The 20,531-nt window shown below is 40.0% G+C and overlaps 1 protein-coding gene across 1 annotated transcript in view; it reads left to right on the top strand.

Annotated features, from left to right (window-relative positions):
• Positions 1–577: 577 nt before the first annotated feature.
• The window catches only part of LOC101860747 (protein phosphatase 1 regulatory subunit 7), a gene marked incomplete at its 5' end in the record, with an annotated part of 51,163 nt that continues 31,209 nt past the window's right edge, over positions 578–20,531 (top strand). The window contains 3 exon segments of the mRNA XM_013084205.2: positions 578–643; positions 987–1,117; positions 12,248–12,410. Coding sequence (XP_012939659.1) covers positions 578–643; positions 987–1,117; positions 12,248–12,410 — 360 coding nt within the window.

Below are 20,531 nucleotides of genomic sequence, written 5' to 3'. Positions count from 1 at the left end.
AAGAGTTGTTTTAAATCGCAAATATATTTACACTGAATTTTAATATTTTATCATTTTAAAGTCTAATAGTTAACCAATCGTGCAGTAAACTTTTGCGAAAGTAAACAACTTGTGTTTCGCGCGCTCATATGACCTTACGCAGTTGCGAGCGCCTTAAAACCCTATACTACTACTACTAAACTGACAGTTTAACCGACGGACGCTATATCTGGGGCATCATTGAACTGACTGTTTCTCAACGAGAGAAGTTCCGTTTAGACGTACAGTTTTTTATCCTTAAAGTGTCAGTCGCACAAAAAGAATTTAACCCGGTACGGTAATGCGGTATTAAATTGCATTCCTAGAGCGATTTTTTCTAATTTTTGGGGGCTAATCACGAAAATCTCATTATCTTTTAAATTTAGCCAATATTTAGGAAAATTTTGGAACACATTTTCTACTCCGCCTTGGGCAACATCAAAGAAGCCTCTCCCTCATCTTCATGCCTTCAAATATCAACTGTATTTTTCCAGTGAGAGCAAGGTATTCTATGCTTTTTTTAACATTCAGTAATCATGCTTTTCCTCTTCTTCCTCAGGACATTGATCTGAACCATTGTCGCATCGGAAAGATTCGTAACTTGGATCAAACGACAAATGCTGAGGTAGTTTATGATCTTCTTGTGACAGGAATAGCCCCCACCCCCCTGTTATCTCAGTACTAATGCAGTTTTTTAAAACTGCCTTTATTTAGATATTTATTCTAAAGTATCCTAAATTGAGATTCCTTTAAAGTTTTCCTAGCTCCAGGGACCCAAATTTTCCTTTTTCTGGTGTTGCATTTTGGTCCAGACTCACCTTGCACTCAAAAGTAATACTGAAACATGCAGAGACACAACTATTATAACTCGTAAGCCATCAATTGGTCCAAATACACCATGCTCTTTTATTCTTACTCCTCGGGAGAAAAAAATGGTGAAATGGTATAGGTTTAACGTTACTCCACAGACGTTGTGCCTGCGGCAGAACCTGGTGAAGAAGATTGAGGGTCTCAGCTCATTGATACACCTCCGAGAGCTGGACCTGTATGACAACCAGATCACTAAGATGGAGAATCTGGAGGCGCTGGTCAACCTGGAGTAAGTTGTGCGAACGCATTGGAGATCAATGGGGTTCTTGGGAAGGGCTGCGTATTCACTCAGCACTTGGAGATGATTTACAAGTTTGACTGGTGAATAAACTATTGAGCTGCAAGAAGCACAATCATTTGATAAAATCAGAAGAGCAGGTCTTGAAAAACGTTAGCACATGAACGTAATGCCTTATGATTTTCACTGTTCTACTTGGTTATTTTAACTTGTTTGTGCAATCTGAATTCTAAGATTGTAAATGTATGGAATCGTGGTGAAATTAAGGGGAGGAGCAACACTTGATTTTGCCGATTTTGGGTCGGGCTATGCACGATGAGATGTTGGCTGATTTTTGAAGGTCAACCAGTTCTTTGTCTAAAAATAGCATGGAGACAGTTGAGAAAGTCTTTATTCTTCTCGTAAATTGCCTTTGAAAACATGAAGGTGGGTAATACAGTAGTCTCCGCCTAAGATCCCGGTGCTCGGGAGCAAGGAAATGCGGGATCTTAGGCGAACCGGGATCTTAACAGATGAACCCAGGGAAGAATCTATGGCGACTCATGATAAGGCTCACAATCGATAAAATGGTCTCCCTCCACTCTAAGATGAACTGGCGTGCCCCCTTGGTGGGTTTATGGCATATGGCGAGCGAAGAGTGGTTAACTTTGATGACCTATCGCAGTGCATAGGGGCATGAGGCGACCTTTTTCACTTATTATCCTATCATGAGTCTCAAGATCTACGCTTTTCCAGATACCCCTCCCCTTTACCTGTCATAAATTTACAGCTTTCCATCTCTGACTGAGCCCCCCCCCCCCCCCCCCCAAACCGCCTTTGTCGTTACACACCATTACGTTGTGAACACACCAATTAAAATTCAGTCTGTCTCGCAAATTCGGGAGTAGAGACAGGTGCTAATGGTCGAGGAAGAGTTCACAGTTCAATGTGATCCCGCCTGGAGCGAACGTGTAGGCCCTACCCACCCAGCGAGTGATGTAAGTTTAGGGGGATAGCTCAGGTGTGAGTGCGATGTTCGGGGAAAACAAACATGTCGGTCAGTTCACACCCCGGTGTGATCCCGTCTGGTGCAAACATTGTATCGCTTCATCGAGTTTTACAACGTGTATGTGATCACATTCCTGATAGTCGCTGATCTTTGACGCGACTGACATTTTATATTGATCTCAACTTTTCACTCTTGGTTGATCGGCTGTCCTGCCCGCGTTTTTGTTCCGCAAATTATGATCTGAAATGCGGAATCTTAGCCGAATGTTGACCTTCAGAGTGAATCAGAGCAGGATCTTATGGGTGACTTTTGTATAGTAAAAATTTTGTTTTCTTAAAACAGCGGGATCTTAAGCGAACCGGGATCATAAGCGGTGGGATCTTAGGCGGAGACTACTGTATAGAGAATTTTCACAATTGTCGTTTTTCGCAAAATGTCATTTTTTAAACAGTTTTTTCCCCTACTCCTTCCTTAGTTTTCATCCTTTTGACATGAAACTTCCAAGAAACATAGATGGCAGTACTACCATCAATGTAACAGAGAGATATTTGCGAAAAAAATAAAACTTTTCCATAGGCAAGGGATTACGCAACCTAAATTTAGAAAAGTTTTTTTATACTTTATGAAAATTTTCTTTTTTTTTCTTTCTTTAGCACTTGTTGAAAAAAACTCGCTGTTACGCTGATAGGGTCTGGTTCAGGTATACTTTCACCATATTTGATCAAATTTGGTCAGTAAATAAAAAAGCCTTAGGGATTTGTAATTCATTGTTTATTTTCAAGATGGCTGCCATTTCCTTAGCAACTGCTGTAGCTATGCCAAAATAAAATTGCGTATCAAGAGATTTTACTATGCCTAGCTTATATGTGTACTTAGATTTGATCTTGGGCTACAAACATAGAAAATGATCCTCAAGGGTCGCTCATCCTCTTAACGCATTCGTCAAAATAATAAAATCTGAGAAATTGACATTTCCTAGGCTAGGGGTGCAATTTTTTTTTTTTCTCAACACCTTTTATATCCATTTTTTAAAATATTTTTGTGTGGATTTTGCTTTAAAATATTGATAAAAGACACAAAAAGATGTAAATATCGTCAGCAGAGAATTCTAACCGTCTAACTCGAAATTTTTTCGAATTGCTTTTTTCCTTAAAATAGATCGACATAACGAATGGCTACGTCCTATTAAAATCTAGAACAATTTTGACAAACAAAAGTCTTGTTTTAAAGAGAAATTCTAACCGTATATTCCGACTGACTTCCGTGACTGAAGAATTCTAACCGTCTAATTCGTTTAGGTAGCCCGTCATTGTGGATCACGGCGATAACGTTTTGCTCTGAAGGAGGCGTTTGATTATAAATAAAATGTAAAATCAGAAAAGGCTGCTTTTGTTAAAGGGTTGGTCGACTGTGTCGAGCCTGTGGAGAAAAAGGAAAGAGAAAGCAGAATATCGTGGTCCATGAAGTACCATCTGCGAGTGAATGGGGCCAGAGTAAAAGTGTGCACGGCTTTCTTCTTAAGTCCTATACTTTGTTACTAGTGTGTTCACATTGTTCTTACATCTGGGTTGGGTGTAGCAGAGGTTGAGGTTCCAGTTCAGAGAAAAAGGGTTAGGGAGGAGACTACAGCATCAAAGGTACTTAAACAGTTTCTTCGTGATCTGCCCAAGTTGCCACATCACTATTGCCGAGGGACTCCAGTAAATTATACTTGGAACCTGTTTTCCAGAGCTTACAGGCAGTGTACCGCCGTTTGTATAAAGAAAAGTATGAGTGTGTGTATGTGGGGGGGGGGGGGGGGGGTATGTGTATGTTATGTCTCAAATGAATTCAAAGGTGCTCTGACTGCAAATAAATTTGCTCCTTGTGTGGTTGATTTTTTGTCATCTGATTTGACTTCAAATCATTATATTCAGATGGATGTGGTTGTATCAGAACTGCAAAGTCACAATGAGTTCTGCACTGTTATATTTCAGCTCTGTCAAAGGTAAAACTGTAACATTAACATTCGTAGAGAAGGGCTATACACAGATGGAGTTGGACAGTGCTCACAGCACATCTACTACACAGCTGATTATGTCAGGCTAATGGAAGACAGTAGGAAAGTGAAGCCATATGTAGTCAAGTATTTGACTCATTGTATCTTTTCTGATTTCATCAAACTAACCAACCAGAGTTTTCACACCAGATGGTCAAATTAAATACAAACTGAGATTTGATGATGACTGGTCACATCTGCCTTTGAAGCGCGGCGAGCCCACAGACATTCTCCATAAAGACATGAAGGGACTGCCTCTGTACCAGGGTAGAAAGTTTAATTCGTCCATAGAGAACTTTAATAACACATGCAAGAAATGAAGTCTGTTGCGCCATCTGACTACCAAAAGTTCTATGACAATCTAGAACTGAGTACGTCACCAGTAAGCAAGTTAAAACCCACGGTTAAGTCTAATTTGATATGCAGTGTATTGTGTTTTGGTTTATGTAGTTTATTTTTTAGCTAACCAGAACTTTAGCTTCATTGGGTAGAGCATTTTAAAGCGTCATAATGGTGCTTGGACAAGAGGATAATTCATTCCTGTTGACACTGGATGCTGCTATGGCATACCTCATCTTGATGACTTTCTATGTAAAATGTGTTATTTAGTTAGGCCATATATTAGGTGGGGATGCATTATATGAGATTTAGTTGAGCTTTAAAAAAAATCATATTACTTCTAGAGTCTTCCAACCAAGTTAAACCATGTTTTTAGACTTAGAAGCATTTCAGTTTCTTCCACTGGAGAACTGATGGGTCGCTTTTCAATCTTGCTCAACTTCAAGCCAAGACCAACATCAACAAACCAAACAAGAATACGAGACCTTTTCTTTGCCGGTGATGCTGCTGTTGTCACTCATAATGAATCAACCCTACATATAATCCTGTGTTTAAGAAGATTGAGATGGCTGGGCCATGTCAAGAGAATGGACGACAACCGGATTCCGAAGCAATTTCTCTATGGACAGCTTGCCCATGGAAAGAGACCAAGGGGAAGGTCAAAACTGAGGTACAAAGACATCTGCAAAAACAGATGACCTAAGCTTGGAGTAGATGTCAGCATATGTGAAGAAATAACCGAGGACAAGAAAACATGGAGGAAAATGATAAATGAAAGAACTATTATGCTAGTGACTAGAGAGCAAGCACTGCGACAGAATCTGCACTTCAAACAGAAAAAATTAGCCATAAAAGAAGCTCCATGAAGACAATTCGTATACGGAAATTCTTCTCTGCCCCCCCCCCCCTCTCTCTCTCTCTCTCTCTCTCTCTCTCTCTCTTTCAGACCCCTCCCCCTCTCTCTCTCTCTCAGTCCCTCCCCCCTTCTCTCTCTCTCAATCTCTCTCTCTCTCTCTCTCTCTCTCTCTCTCTCTCTCTCTCTCTCTCTCTCTCTCTCTTGTAACTAGACAAGAAACCAATCCTTCTCACAATTTCCTTGAGAATGGAGGATCAAATAGTAGCTTTATAGTAAAAACTTAACGACGCACTTAATCTGTCGACAAGCCCATTGCCTAATTAGAATTATGTGGAAATAAAGTGCGACGTTCAGTTTTAGATATAATAACAGTATTATTGTTTTGATTCTAGATCTAATGTACTATGTAGTACTAATTAGAACTTTTATAGTAGGTTTCCTATTGGATTGACTGCAGGTGTAGTCATTTCTAGTTGTTCGGTAACACTAACGTGTGACGTGGACTGAGTTAGACGTAACGAAGCGCGTGGCGTCCCCGCCGGGTTGGAGAATTCTAAACGAACGATTCGTTCGTCGACACTTGGACGGTCAGAACTCCAAAACTGAGCGGTCTATCCGTATGACTCTGGTTTAGGACTTAAAATAATAAAATTTCGGCAATTTTGTTTTAAATACTTAAAAGTAGAGTCATGTATTCCAGTCTAGCGCATTTAAAGACAGTAAATCGCCATAAGAGCCTTTGAATTCCGTTTTTTGTCTCTCCTGTAAAATTTACGAAATGGGAGTTGGACGGTTAGAATTCTCCACCGACGATATGCAGTTTCCAAAAACACTTAATCTTTTGGCAGACACTTAACTTTGACAGCCATTTTCTCATTCACGGCGCACCAGCAGTGGAATTTTAGTTGTAACGCGGGGTTCCCCGCCGAGCGCCTTATCACGCTGGGGTCACGGGGGTCTGGTTATTTCGTTAGACGTGTAGAAGTCGGCAATGCTACATTGTAAAAAATTTTGGACCAGTGTGAATGAAAAAAATAAATCTAAAAAAACGGCACGACAAAAACTGTCGAACTTTTGGAACATGAACGACATTACATTGGTGCAGATACTCAAAAAAGATGGTATCTTCGCATATTGGAAGCTGTAATTTTGCAACTTTATCAATCTGGCACACAATTCACTATGAAGTAATTCCTCCAAATACAACTTTATGTGTCTAACATAATCGGGAATATTCACATATTTTCTCTAAAGTTTATCTAAATTACCCTAATGTCCCTCTATGAAAAGTACAAACCGATTTTAGTGCCGGAATACATCTACAACAATGTAATGCATGAACAGTAGGATATCAGTTACACTCCATAAATTATTCCTTATTTTTCTTAATACTCTAGATCTAGGGTTTGTAAGTTGACTGAATAACAGGGATGACTTCTCATGATTGTGTTATAAGAATAATTTCTAGCTTTCCAGTGACCCTGAATCAGCACCAGGCTTTTTCAGCTTTTATTTTCGTTTCTATAACCATTTACAATAACTGATTTCTTTACATTCATAAGTGTCGGCGCATATGTCCGACACAGAAATTAAAAAGGAATGTTTGGGTATTTATGTTTGTCGAGATAACAACAAATAACAACAAATAACAACTGATAATGGCAAAAAACAACAGACAACAACAAAATAACAATAAAATATCAACACAAACGTCCTAATTCAGTTGGGTTTTTTTCCGATAAATTGTTACTTTCAATTTCGGTGTTTATCTTTGTCGAGATAACAACAAATAACAACAAGTAACAACTGATAACAATAAAATAACGACAAATATCAACACAAATGTCCAAATTTAGTTACTCTTACTTGTTTTTTAACTCATTCGCTACGTATTATTTTCGGCTTGTGGACAAATTTTTTTGGGGGAGGGCGAATGAGATGATGACTAGTAGGCAGTTCAAAGGTCTTTGGGGCCACAAATTCAAATAAATATATACCAATATTTTCAGTATGGTTTGTAGAATACATCTGTAATTTTTATTTATGTATTTTTCAACTTTGGTTGCTGTAAGAGGCGATTATGCAACACAATTTTGATTGGATGTGGATAAAATTTGAAAATAAAAAATTTATAATCTTTGGTGAAACTCAAAAAATATGTTTGCACCTAGTCAAATGATACATCAAAATAACCATAAATGATTATAGAACAGGAATATATTGAAAAGTTTGTAGTTATTTACATACATTCCATAATATTTATACATTTGGATCATGACTTCCAAATTGAAAATAAAATGTAAAAAATTTATAACCTTGAAAAACGATCACAAACAGAAAAAAACCCACTCGTATTTTATATGGAATTATTCAGAATTGCATTTGGAATAAACCAAGGAGCTTAGAACTAATGGAGCCTCCTCTCTCTCTTCGCGGCGCCACGAGCAGTACACCGCGGTGGGGATCAAATATGGCCGCCGACTGTGGGCTAAATCACAAACTGTGGCGTTTCTTTTTATAGAATCTTATCGGGCTGGGCCACGTTGTAGGGGTGGGCGGGGTGGGGGAATGCACGCAAGGAAGAGGGGATGGGGCTGGGATGAAAGAGGAGGGGCGGGCCTTGGGAAGGGACGAAGGAGAATGGGAAAAATTAAATAAGAGAGAGAGACAGACAGACAGACAGAGAGAGAGAGAGATTGTGATCAACTGACGGGCTGACGGATAATGACAGGGAGAAAGAAAAAAAAATTATGTGTGTGATACGGACTGTTCAATTTTTTAAGAGTTTTATGTTATAATCTTGTTTAAAAATCAAAAAGATGTGTAAAATAAGAAGAACACTTGTACGAGTAACATAAAATTATCAAACATACCAAATTATAAAGATAATCTTTAAAGATGCTAAAATATTTAATTATAAGAAATAGATAAAAATATACTTTTAAACTGAATTTAAGGTATGATTGCATGATCCTAGGCGTGTGCCATAACTAACTTTATGTGTAAGGAATAGCGGACACAAAAGAGGGTCGATGCCAGCTTTATCAGATTGCTAAAAGTATGACTTGATCTATAAATAATAATATTATTGATTACAATAATTTTGTTTCCTGGTTTTCACGAAGTGGAGCGCACAATGATTTCAAATATTTAAAAAAGAGATAACAGCACCTTTGGAGGTGATCCTATGCATGAGCGTGCATGACCTTTGAAGGTTTTTTTGGGTTTTTTTGTTCAGTAAAGTATGATAATATGGAGAGCAGCGTTTTTAGTCCCTTATTACACTCCAGAGGGGGATAATTTATCTTAGGGATGACTCTTGTATAGTAAAATTTGTTTTTTGCTTTGTTTGGTTTATTTTTTAACAGCAAAATCTTAAGTGAAACGGAATAATTGATTGTGGGATCTTAGGTGAAGACTACAACAATAGAATTAAACCGAGTATAGTTCTATCTAACAAGACTCAAACTCTTATCCACCCCACCCTACCCTCTCCCCTCATCTGATATGGTTTGGTGTTTCTTTAACATAGAGAATATTCATCTTTATTGTTGTTGAGTATTGATTTCATATTCTAATGGAGCCTCTAGATATCAACATTTAGACTACAGTAGCATCTAATTTGCACACACAAAGGAAAGCAATATCTTTAATTAAAATGTATAATATGTATATATACATACACACACGCATAATAATTATATATATATATATATACACATAATAATCTATTATCTATTTGTGTTGGCCGAATTTTGCTATTCAAAAGGCTTTTTAATGGCTGCATCAATGGACATGCGGTTTTCGCCAAAAAATTCTTTAAAATATTCTCCAAACCATGGCGCCCTTGGTTTTTTCAGTTTTGAGACAGTTTTGCTGCAAAAAGCTAAATTTCTTTATTTCGCCGATCGCTTTTGTAGGCCGACGCTTCTGTCTCTGTAATTTTAGAAAATCCGGAAGTGATATTTCGCGCGGCGCATTTTGTTTTGAGAGTATAGATGTAGACCTTCTAATTTTTTGCATCTCTCAAGATTTATTTCCCCATTCCAGTAGAGTGTAAATATAGTAGGCGAATGACTTTTAGTTGATATTAAAGCACCGATCATCCCTTTCATCGAAAGGGGGCCCAGCTTGTTATATATATTTATGAATAAGAATTACTTATTTAAAAATTGAGTATCTCGGTCTTTCTGCTGGGGTGTTGTATCCCTTTCAGCCTGGGTTGGCCTTGGCATGTAGCGCCGGAGCCAGCCTCTTATAAATATATATTAATGATCTAAATTGTGTTGCTGGGGGCATAAAAACACTTTCATTCAAATTTTTTTAAAGGAAAACAACTTAACTGTGAAAACTTCGATCCACTGCAGCATCATATCGGTTCTTACACTTAAATACAACACAGGTGCAAGGCATTTTTACTAATTGACTTGCCTAGTCTCAAGGACCTCGGAATAAAACCTTCTTTCTTATCAAGATTTCAATGCGTGAGTCAGGCATTCGCGCTGCGCAGGTAGACCACAGTTCCGCCGCGAGAGAGGGCTCCTATCAGGCGTGCGGTGCCGCCCACAGAGCATCCTCCACTACTTTTAATCTCCTTGGAATAAACCTATACATGTCTTGAGTGGCACTTTTGTGTAATTTCATGAAAAAGTAGTGATTTTGGGGAGAAATATTTTTTTTGACAATTTAGATCCAGACTTAGATCTAGCACTCAAAAATATTGATTTCTCAATAACAGTGCCTTGGCAATATGAGTCCAATCGTATCAATATTAAAAAAAAGAGTCCTACATTTATTTAGTGGGCAAAATAATGATAGATTTTGTTGTGTACAATTACTAAGACAGGTGTCCGGGCTATAATTTTGGCATCGCGATAAAACAAAGTCGAATAAACTACGAAATCGGGTTTCAAAACTGAATCTAAACTTCCGATTTTTAGTGGAAATGCTTGACCCGAAAGTCAACATTATATTATGACCTTTATTTTAACATGGATATGTGGATTGGAATAGAATCTAAGCTAAAATTGAAGATCGGTTCTCGAGCTGCCGGGGGTGGCTTAGCGTACTGACGGCACTTTAGCCGCTCCGCCCCCCACGGCTCGGCGTAGCGAATGAGTTAAGGTAGTCTGTTTTTATTTGTTGTTATCAGGATGACACAAAAATGCTTTGATTCCAGCCTCAAAAATCTATATTCAAGTGGTTCTTTTACCTCAGACCCCAGGCGAAACCCACCTCCTTCGATCGCAAATATCTCAACTTGTAGTCTAGATAGATGAGTTTTTCTTTCATCAAAAGCAAGACTATTATTGAACAAGCTTTAAGATTAGGGTGACCTTATTTAGGCCACACTGTGGCCTAAATAAGCTAAACCCCCCTCCCTTACCTTATTTAGGCCACACTGAGGCCCAAATAAGCTAAACCCCCCTCCCTTACCTTATTTAGGCCATATGTGGCCTAAATAAGCACTCCCTTAAGATTATACGAATAACTCCATTCCAGCCCTGCCACTCTGTGAAATCTAAAAATCAGGATCTCAGGGGGGAAAAATCGGGATCAAAGATAAATTATCGAGATGACTGCCAAGCTGACTAAAATATTTACTTGGGGGTGTCCATAAATATACCCATGTATACGCCCTGTGTTTGTAGTGTGTGTATGTTTTATCCTTATTTTTTTTTATCCTGAATTATTACATCAAGAATTCCTAGTGCAAGTTTCAAACACACACACACACACCCTCACACACACACACACACACACACCGATAAGTCCCAAAAGACCCTTCAACATCAACCAGCATGCATGAACTTTGGTCAACGGACGGTCCCCGACACACACGCAACTCACATGCCAAAGAGTTGTCATGTGATGCAAAAGTGCAATTGAAACAGGTTTCCCTTTTGGGTCATGCTTTTGGGTCATGACGACTGACCCGACTAACAAGAGCTCAGACAATGCTTTTTTTTAAAGTAACAGCAAAATAGTAATTTTTATGTCGCCATTGAAACAGTTATCAGGCCATCATCAGGGAATTCTGAATGGAAACAAAAACTAAAGGAGATCTTAAGAATGTCCCAAGTAGGAATGCCAAATCGATTCTACTTTCATTGTAGTTGAAATAACTCATGCGAGCAAAGTTTCAACACTACTTCACACTTGGGGCGATTCAACTACTCAATCCGCATCAGTATTTTAGAAAATAGTGCTTTGAGTGCCTGCTGACTAGAAGTTTTACAGGTGCTTCCCGTGACAGAGAAGAAGGCAGAGGGAGTTTTTAGAAAAATCCAGCGCAACAAACGGACCCAAAAAATCGGAATACATGTAATCGAAACCGGGAAAATCGGATGCCTGAGATTTGGGAGAAAAAAATCAGGATATCGCGATTAAATCGGGATGATTGGCAGGTCTGCATATGTCCAAAAGTTGACAAGTGCCTGAATCCATCATAGTTATAGTGACACAAATGTTGTCACAACTATGTTGTGTATGTACAGTTCAACTTGTCGTAAATTACCACATATATTGTCAAAGAGAAATGTGGTCATCTGAGACAGATAGTCTTCTTTGACAGTGTCGTTTCGATATATAAAAAATTCAAGGGGGAAAGTGGGAAGTTGTCATTTGTACAGGTAATCGTCTTGGATAGGTGGTCGTTTGAGCAAGTTAGATTGTACCCTTGTTTTACGTCTATTTCTTAACTCTTTGGTAGCTTCATTGATTTTAACATGACTGAAGTGATGGTAAAATGTCAAGTAGAAGGAAAAGAGTGAAGAAAGATTGTACTGAAATTATTTGTCTAAGCTTACTAAAAAAAAGTCTTTGAACAGATCAGTGAATGAAACAGCACTTTTGTTACCCCTCTATATTGTCTCATGTGTGACTGTTTGTTTCTTCCAGACATTTAGATCTGTCCTACAATCGACTGCGCAAGATTGAAGGTCTGGACGGATTAACCAACTTGAGGAAATTGTTCTTGGTTAATAACAAAATTGGTAAAATAGAGAACATCAATCATCTGACTCAGCTGGAGATGTTGGAACTTGGAGCAAATAAAATCCGGGTATGTGTGTCATAAGCCTTACTTACGCCTTTCTTAAAGACACTGTAGTGTTTTCTTATTATGGATATTGATTTCTGTAGGGATGTAATTTTTCCTGAAGTTTGTGTGGGTGGTTCGCGAGTTTTCTGGTGTGGTTTGCTCCTTCTTTCCTGTAAAAAATCTATCGTCTCTATCTCCCCTCTTTCTTTTATTGTGTTAGTTACTCTCTTGTAATACCTCTAATGTTCGGCACTTATATGACCTTATTGTGTTGCAAGTGCCATAAAACTCTTACTAAAACTAAACTAAACCTGAAGTTTGCGTAATCCCTTTTTTCAGATCAGATGTCAAATTATCTGATCTACTTTTTTATGCTATGTAGTCCAAGGAACTGTTACTTTTATTGTCTTTTTGGTTTTATTATTATTGCAACTGCTCATTAGAAAAAACCTGCCAGTCTTTAAAGACAATCAGAAATTCACTAAGTGAAATCTACACATCTCTTAAGATCACAATAAATTATAATCTCTCTAATTTCCTAAAGATATTTGGGAATTCTCTTGCTGCTGAAAATATTTGTTTTGTAGAAAGTAACATTCCCTACTACTACCTGTGACCTGTAACTTTGCTTAAACCATGGAGTTATCTCCTTTTTAGACAAGAAGCCGTACGAGGTTGCGTGACATGGAAACTTTCGAGTTTGTTTGCGGCCATGTTTGAGTTAACCAAGAAGTTTGTTTACATTTGAGTGGGCGTGCCTTTGCTCTTATTTAGGAAGGTGTTTCATTAGATTCTAACATGCTGCAGACAAGTTGGGGATGAGTTTCAGTGGCCTCAAGTAGAGTACAACCACCTACCGCGGCCATGTAACTCAGTTTTTATCATAACTCCCACCAAAATCGGTTAAGAAACAATCGGATTGGTTTGGATCCTAAACTACAGTTCCCCTCTTTACTTACTTTCTTGGTTGGAGAATAAGCATCATTGCTGGCAGCACTATGCCATAGCTGCTCCTTCCTCTCCAGGATCCATGAAAGGGTCTGCTTGCTGATTGTGCCAGTTATCTGCTGGTTGGATATTCTTTTGGCTTTTCCACGCAGGTTTCTATCTCTTCCCAACCCTCTAGAGACACCAGCTTCCCTTAGTCTTTCCATTGTATGGGATGTGGTGCCTTCATCCTCTCTGTGGTCGTTGAACCATGCTGTCAATTCTACCATGACTGTTGGTGGATCTAATTGCATGGTGCTGCCAATCTTAGCCTTGCCAGCAGGCTTATCAGCACGTTCATTGCCTTGAACTCTTGCATGACTAGGACTAAAGACCCATACAATCCTTGTTAGTCTGCTGCTTTGTATTGCTCCTTGCCAGTCTGCATACATCATGTGTTTCTTCACTTTTTCGCCGGTGCTCATCAAGTCGGTGACGAGGATGGCTGACTGATACTCTGTCGTCTTAATCCAGTTAAGGGCTTCTGTAATGGCTTTCATCTCCATGTACATGCTGGACATGGTTATACTAGTGGCGTCTGACAGCTCACTCTGTATGACCCTGTTTAGACGGGCCCTGAAAACCCATCCAGATTTGACTCTGTGCAGTACAGATCCATCTGTGAAGATGACTTCATAGACTCACTGTTCTCCTCTATCAGCGTCTCTACCTCGGCTTTGGGTGCTCCCTCTGGCCATTCATAACATTCTTGCCTACGGTTGCTACCTCTCGAGTATACTGCCCAAGTGGATCAGTGATGCTGACCCCTGCTGTGCCCCTTTGGATGTCCTGCACTTCACAGCATTTAGCTAAAGTTGTCTCTGCCTCATTCATCCTTTCAGTCCCTCTAAGCAGACGTGTGTGTACAGTTCTTCCCACTTTGTCATGCAGTGAGTGCTGATCATCGGTGCTGAATCGTCAAATACGCTTTCAACTGAGCAATTTTGTGATGTTCTACCATGGCTGGGAGGTCCAGGAGATAACGCACTGCCTCGCAGGATGTGTTTCGTGTGCACCGGAGAACAGTGTGCATTCCTTCGTTCTGAATTCTTTCAAGGTGTTTCAGCTGCGACAGTATCAAGGTGAGGAGACCGAGGCCAAGGTCTATCACAGACAGCACAAGAATCTGGTATAGTATGGCCAAAATTCTCTGTGGCATTCTGCTACACCCCATAGTTTTCAGCGCAGTTAGACCTTTTCTGGCTCTTGTGATTATCTTGGTTATGTGATCTTTACCTGAGAGTGATCTGTCAGAGGGGATACTTAGATACCTCAATGATTGCTCACGCTCCGGGACCCTGTCGTTGATGGTGACTGTGGGCATCTGTGCTTTCACAATGTGATTATTCAGCGAGCACCACAGCACACGGGCCTTGTCTGGATGGAGTTTGCCTTTGTGGTATACACTTCTGTTGCACCGCGTTTGCTGTTTCTTGACGGACATCATCTGCAAAGCTCAGCACACGCCCTGGGCCTTCCAGTTGTCCTGAAGTGATTCCAACTCTGTATATGTTTAATAACACTGATGTGAGTGATGAGATCCCTGCAGCAACCCTGGTGTTATGCTTCTGGTGTCAGACGTCCAGTTTCCCAGCTGCATTGCAACTCTCCTATTCAGCGATGCCTCAACTACCCATGTTACGAGCTGGGGGCTGATCTTCATTTTGATCATTGTTCTCAAAAGGACATCGTACTCAACCCTATTGTAGGCCTACTCGAGGTCTAGTACAGCTATCAAGAGTCTCCTCGCCTCTTTCAAAACTCCTCATAAACATCTGATGCTAGGATAGCGGCATTCGTCCACGTTTCCTTCCCCTTTCTGTAGCTACCCAGAGTTGCTGCTGAAAGTCCCTCTTACTTTTCTAGCTCTTTTGCGATTGAATACCCCACCTCCTTTTGAAAGAGCTTTCTCTCGCAATTTTGCATCGTGATTACTCGATAAGCAGCTACGAGGGCTGTCCCACGAAAAAACGGAATTTGGCTGTAATTTGAAAACTATTAAATATTTTCACATTCTGTAAACGCACATTTGTAAAACACGCACATTTGTAAAACAATCATTTAGGAATTTCCTGATTGAGCACCATGAGTATCGCACAAACCAAACGAACACAGCAGTTCTCCAAAGATGGCTACCCCGTTTTGGAAAATTGGTCAAGGGTAGAAGTGAGGTCTGTCGTTCGGTTTCTGACCGCTAAAAGTCTCAAATCTATAGAAATACACACTGAAATAAAGTCCATTTACGGGGAGAAAGTTAAGTCAAAGTCACAGGTATATGAGTAGTGTAGTAAGTTCAAAGCCGGGCATACGGATGTCAATGACAAAGTTCACCAAGAACCTTGTTTTTCTGTCATGACTGCGTTAACGAACTCATTCCAACATACAGGCGCCTAAAAATTCGCGAAATTTTCAAGTCGCTAAACACTTCAAGGTCGACTTTCCATAGAATAGTGTTTGGTGAGCTGCACTATTGAAAGGTATCTGCTCGATGGGTCCCAAAAGAGCTGACAGCTGACCACAAGACGCAACGTGTTGAAGTGTCTTAGACTTAGACTTTGTTGAATCGTTGTCGCCAAGCTGTCACGGGAGTCATGAACGTATCTGGGGACCTCCAGCATTACGATGAAGCATTCCTGAAAAGCATTATTACAGGTGATGAGACTTGGATACACCACATGACCCCTGAGACGAAGAGGGATTCAATGGTTTGGAAGCACACGTCTTCACGTCCCTCGAAAAAGTTTTAAAGTTCAGCCATCGGTGAAGAAACTCATGGCCACGGTTTTCTGGGATGCTTAGGGTGTTCTGCTTCTTGACATTCTGGAACCAGGACAAACTGTTAATGCTAACAGATACTGCCAGACTCTTGGGAGAGGTTGTGCGCCGAAAAAGACGAGGCCGGTTGTCCCGCAGGGTCATTTTGCAGCACGACAACGCAACGCCACACATCTCAAACGTTATGAAAGACTGGATCCAAAGGTTCGGCTGGGAAGTTCTGCCACGCCCCCTCACAGTCCTGACTTGGCCTGTCAGATTATCACCTTTTTGGACCTATGAAAGGCCCATATTTCTGGACAGCGATTCACAGACGACGAAGACCTCGTGGAAGCAATGAAAGATTGGTTGAAATCCCTTGACAAAAAATTATTCAGGAAGGTATCTTCTCTCTGATCCAGCAATGGGAAAAATGCGTCCAGCGGGATGGTGATTACATTGAGAAATAAAGCATGTATTGAGGTATGAGGTGTTACATTTTTAGTTTAAATAATAGGACAAAGATTGTTGCTTTTATAGACCTTTTCCGGTTTTCAGTGGGACAGCCCTCGTATCTTACTCTGGTCCTTGTCAGGCTTGAGGAGTGGTACTAAGTGGCTCTCCTCTCCCTTCCATAGACTCCAGTTGAGGATTTCTATAAGGTCCCTGATGCTGTCCTCGTCAAGATTTTTCATGTTTTTCATGTCCCCCTCTTTGTTTTTGTCAATCGCAATGAGTCAAAGCAATTGGTGAAGGAATTATTTGATTGTGTGTGAGTGACTGAAATCCGTGGGACCGTGGCCATGCCTTTTCACCGCGGCCCCAAAATCCTAATAAGTGCAGCATGTCCTACCAGCAGCCACCAAGTCCCTTTCATCCGCCCGCGGTATTGGTCTGCCGTCTGATCACACAGGCATGGTGAAAAATGTGTCTCCCCCAAGGCCCTAGATCAGTGGTTTTCAAAGTGAGCGCCTCCACCCCCCCGGTGGCATCAGTTTGGGGGGCGGTAGTGAGCGTTAAGGGGGCGGTGTTAAATTTTCATGAAATGCAACATAAGAAATGGTGAAGGGAAAGAAACCACATAAAAAACAAAAACAAAAATTGATACCGTAGGCATAGTTTACGATACTACTTATTACTAATAACTTTATTTCTTTGCACGTAAAGCCCATATCAAGAAGATTCATCCCGACAAATCTGACAAAGATCTGGCATACTTCAAAACTCTAAAGATCAATTTTCAGAAATGAAAATCAGTTAAATCGATGTTTGCAACCGACGTCGATCAAGTTGATAAAGGCTTACAAGCAACTTATAATTTATCTCTGCTAATTGCAAAGGCTGGCAAACCCCATACTATCGGTGAGGACCTCATATAGCCTGCGATCAGAGAGGTGGTCAGCACAGTCCTGCTCCGTGCCCCAAGCCTGTGTTGAAAGTTCTTGCCACTAAGTGACAATACCATTCAAAGACGTATGGATGGGATGTCAGCAAATGTTGAGGAATCCTTGTGCAAAATGCTTAAAGGACGTGAGTTCAGCCTTAAACTGGATATCGGTTCATAGAGGGTGAGGAAATAATGCAAGAATTGTTATTTGCGAAAATGTTGGAAACGGATACCAAAGACGAGTCCATTTTCAAAGTGGTCCAAAAAATGTTAGAGGAGAAACAGATCCCTCTGACCTATATAGTTGCTTGAGGAACAAATAGGGCATCGTCGATGGCAGGTCGGTACTGTGGATTTATGAGCTTCTTGAAGAAATCAGTCTCTGGAGTACTAACTGTTCATTGTGTCATTCACAGACAGCATTTGGTGAAAAAAAACCTGAATGAAAGTCTGCATGACAACTGGCCATTGTCATCAAGTGTGTTAACAAGATCAAAGTCCACAATTTTAACTCGAGATTATTCCAACAGCTGTGCACTGAAAATGACGAGGACTTCCAATGCTTACATTTGCACACTGTGGCTCTCAAAAGGAAACTGTTTAACACGAATATTGTTCTGCCTGTTTGACTGTGTGCTGGAAGGTTTTTTTTAAGAAACAGACAGTGGATCTCTGAAATAAACTGAAAGAACGCAAGAACAACATTACGTACCTCACAGGTCTTTTCACAAAGTTCAACTAGTTCAACTTGCAGCTGTAGGGGGATGACACCAACCTGATCAAGGCAAAATCCATGCTTTCGTCATTCAGGTCGAAATTGGAAATGTTCCACAGAAACATTGGCAGAAGAGAAATTTGCTCAGTTTCCTTCCTTGACGGAGACAGTGGAAGAAGGGCGGGTTTCTGACAAGGAACTAGAAATATATACCAACCACCTCGGAGATTTTCATGCTGATATGAAGACAAGGTTTCCTGATATCTTTTAACTCGAAATTCCAGACTGGGTACTGGACCCACTCAACACTGAAACAGATGGTGACTTGGCAGTGGCAATTGAAGAAGAGCTTCTGGCACTGAAAAGTGACTTTGAAATCGAACCATTGTTCAAAAAGTCGTACCAGTCATTCTGGTTAAAAACTGTAGTGCAAGACAAATATCCCTCCCTGTGGGAAAAGATCAAATGGTTGTTCATCGCTTTTCCCACCTCCTATCTCGTAGAAAGGGGATTCTCTGCAGTGACAACGTTGCTGACGAAGCAGAGGAAAAAAACTAAGGATCACAGAGCGTGGCGATTTGCGTTTGCTACTGACCAATCTGAAACCTGATGTTGATCAGTTGGTTTTGTCTCCCCAGATATGTCCTTCCCAATAGGGTAGTGTCAATTACTTATTTGTAAAAATGCTTACTCCGTAGTTTACCCTTACTTGATACCTCAATGTGTCTTTTCTTTTTTTTGCTTTTCTTTCTAATTTTTTTTTAAAGCAAAATACTCACTTGTTTAATAGAGTTTGTTATGTGCATGTGCTGCCTCTGCTGATGAAACTGATGATGATAATGATAATGATGATGATGATGGTTACGATAATGGTGATGATTACAGACTAAGATCCCTGCATACTTTTCTCTCGTGTGGTTTCTCACATTTGAACGACTTAATAATATTTTTACTTTCTACAATGGATATATTTGATATATACAAATCTCAGGCAACTTTATTGCAGCACCTTGATGGGAGAAAACGTTTCATAAAGATTATGTCAATCTGTTTTCAAACCAATGATCATTGTTTGTTGATTGTTGTTTTTGTGTGTGGGGGGAGGGGGGTGGTGTTTTGCTTCTGTAAATGTGATAATACATATTTTACTTTTATTGATGTCAATAACACTGGTCGCCTTATACCGATGACTAATATATGTATAAAATGGCAGTATTTTGTTCTCAATGCCCTTGCACGTACACGCTTAATTTAAGACTCTGTAATGATGGTGATTGGTGACCCAACTAATGTTTAGAAACAAATCACTAGAATTTAGTCACGTTATTTTGTACCCTGTTGTTTGAGCTCTCTCTTTAGTTGTGATAGTTATTATAATATTATGCATGTCGCTATGTCAGATTGATGGTTGGGGGGGAGTAGGGGGCGCTGGGACTCGGAAGGGTGAAAAAGGGGGCGCTGGGCGAAAAAGGTTTGAAAACCCCTGCCCTAGATCAAGGTTTTACGTCCCGTAAACACTAGTAGATAATCTAGATCTAGGTCATTTTTTTAAATTGGTGCTACAAAGACTTAAACGTGCTGCCACACAGGGGCATCAAATGTAGCACAGCTCGGACAACCCACCCCGTGAAAGTACACTGGTCTCAGAAAAAAAATCATCGTATACAGAGAAAGAAGAAATAAAAAGGAAAAGGAAAGCGGAAATGGAGGAAAAGAACATCGAGAACTCACAAAAGCATGAAGAAAAGAAGTGCATGAAAGAAGAGAGAGGTAAAAAGATAAAGGAGTTTAAAAAAAAACACAGAATAAAGAGGAGTTGAATAAACGGAGGGAAGACAGACTTTGGAGAAAAGAAAAAAAGAAGAAAAGAGGATTGGGGTAGAGATGAGTAAAGCTTGTAAAGGGAACGTAAAGAAAAGAAAAGCAAGAAGAGACTAAAATACTTCAAGCGACAGTTCAGTTGATGAAAGTGAAATGGTACTGGACAATCGGTCAGAAGAAGATATTGATGTGGTTATAATAGATGACGTGTTGGATGATAGATCTACGTTTGAGTGTGAGAAAGAGTTCACAGCACTGGAAGATGGAGAGCGGGTAGAGGAAGACAATGTTGAAAATGAAATGGAGGATCTGCCTTAATGTATAGAAAGAGAGGTTCAGGCAGTTAAAATAGCGAACAAGAAACATTGGACAAATCTGATGGCCAAAAAACACATCTAGTGACAAATCGAGTATAACATATTAAAAAACGTATCTTTGCAAACTACAGTAAATTAAAGTGTTGATTTTGTTGGGGGGG

This window comes from Aplysia californica, unplaced genomic scaffold (assembly GCF_000002075.1).
Source record: "Aplysia californica isolate F4 #8 unplaced genomic scaffold, AplCal3.0 scaffold00278, whole genome shotgun sequence".
NCBI classification, from domain to species: Eukaryota; Metazoa; Mollusca; class Gastropoda; order Aplysiida; family Aplysiidae; genus Aplysia; species Aplysia californica.
The sequence above is the reverse complement of the archived record's forward strand: the minus strand, read 5'-3'. Positions and strand labels throughout refer to the sequence as shown.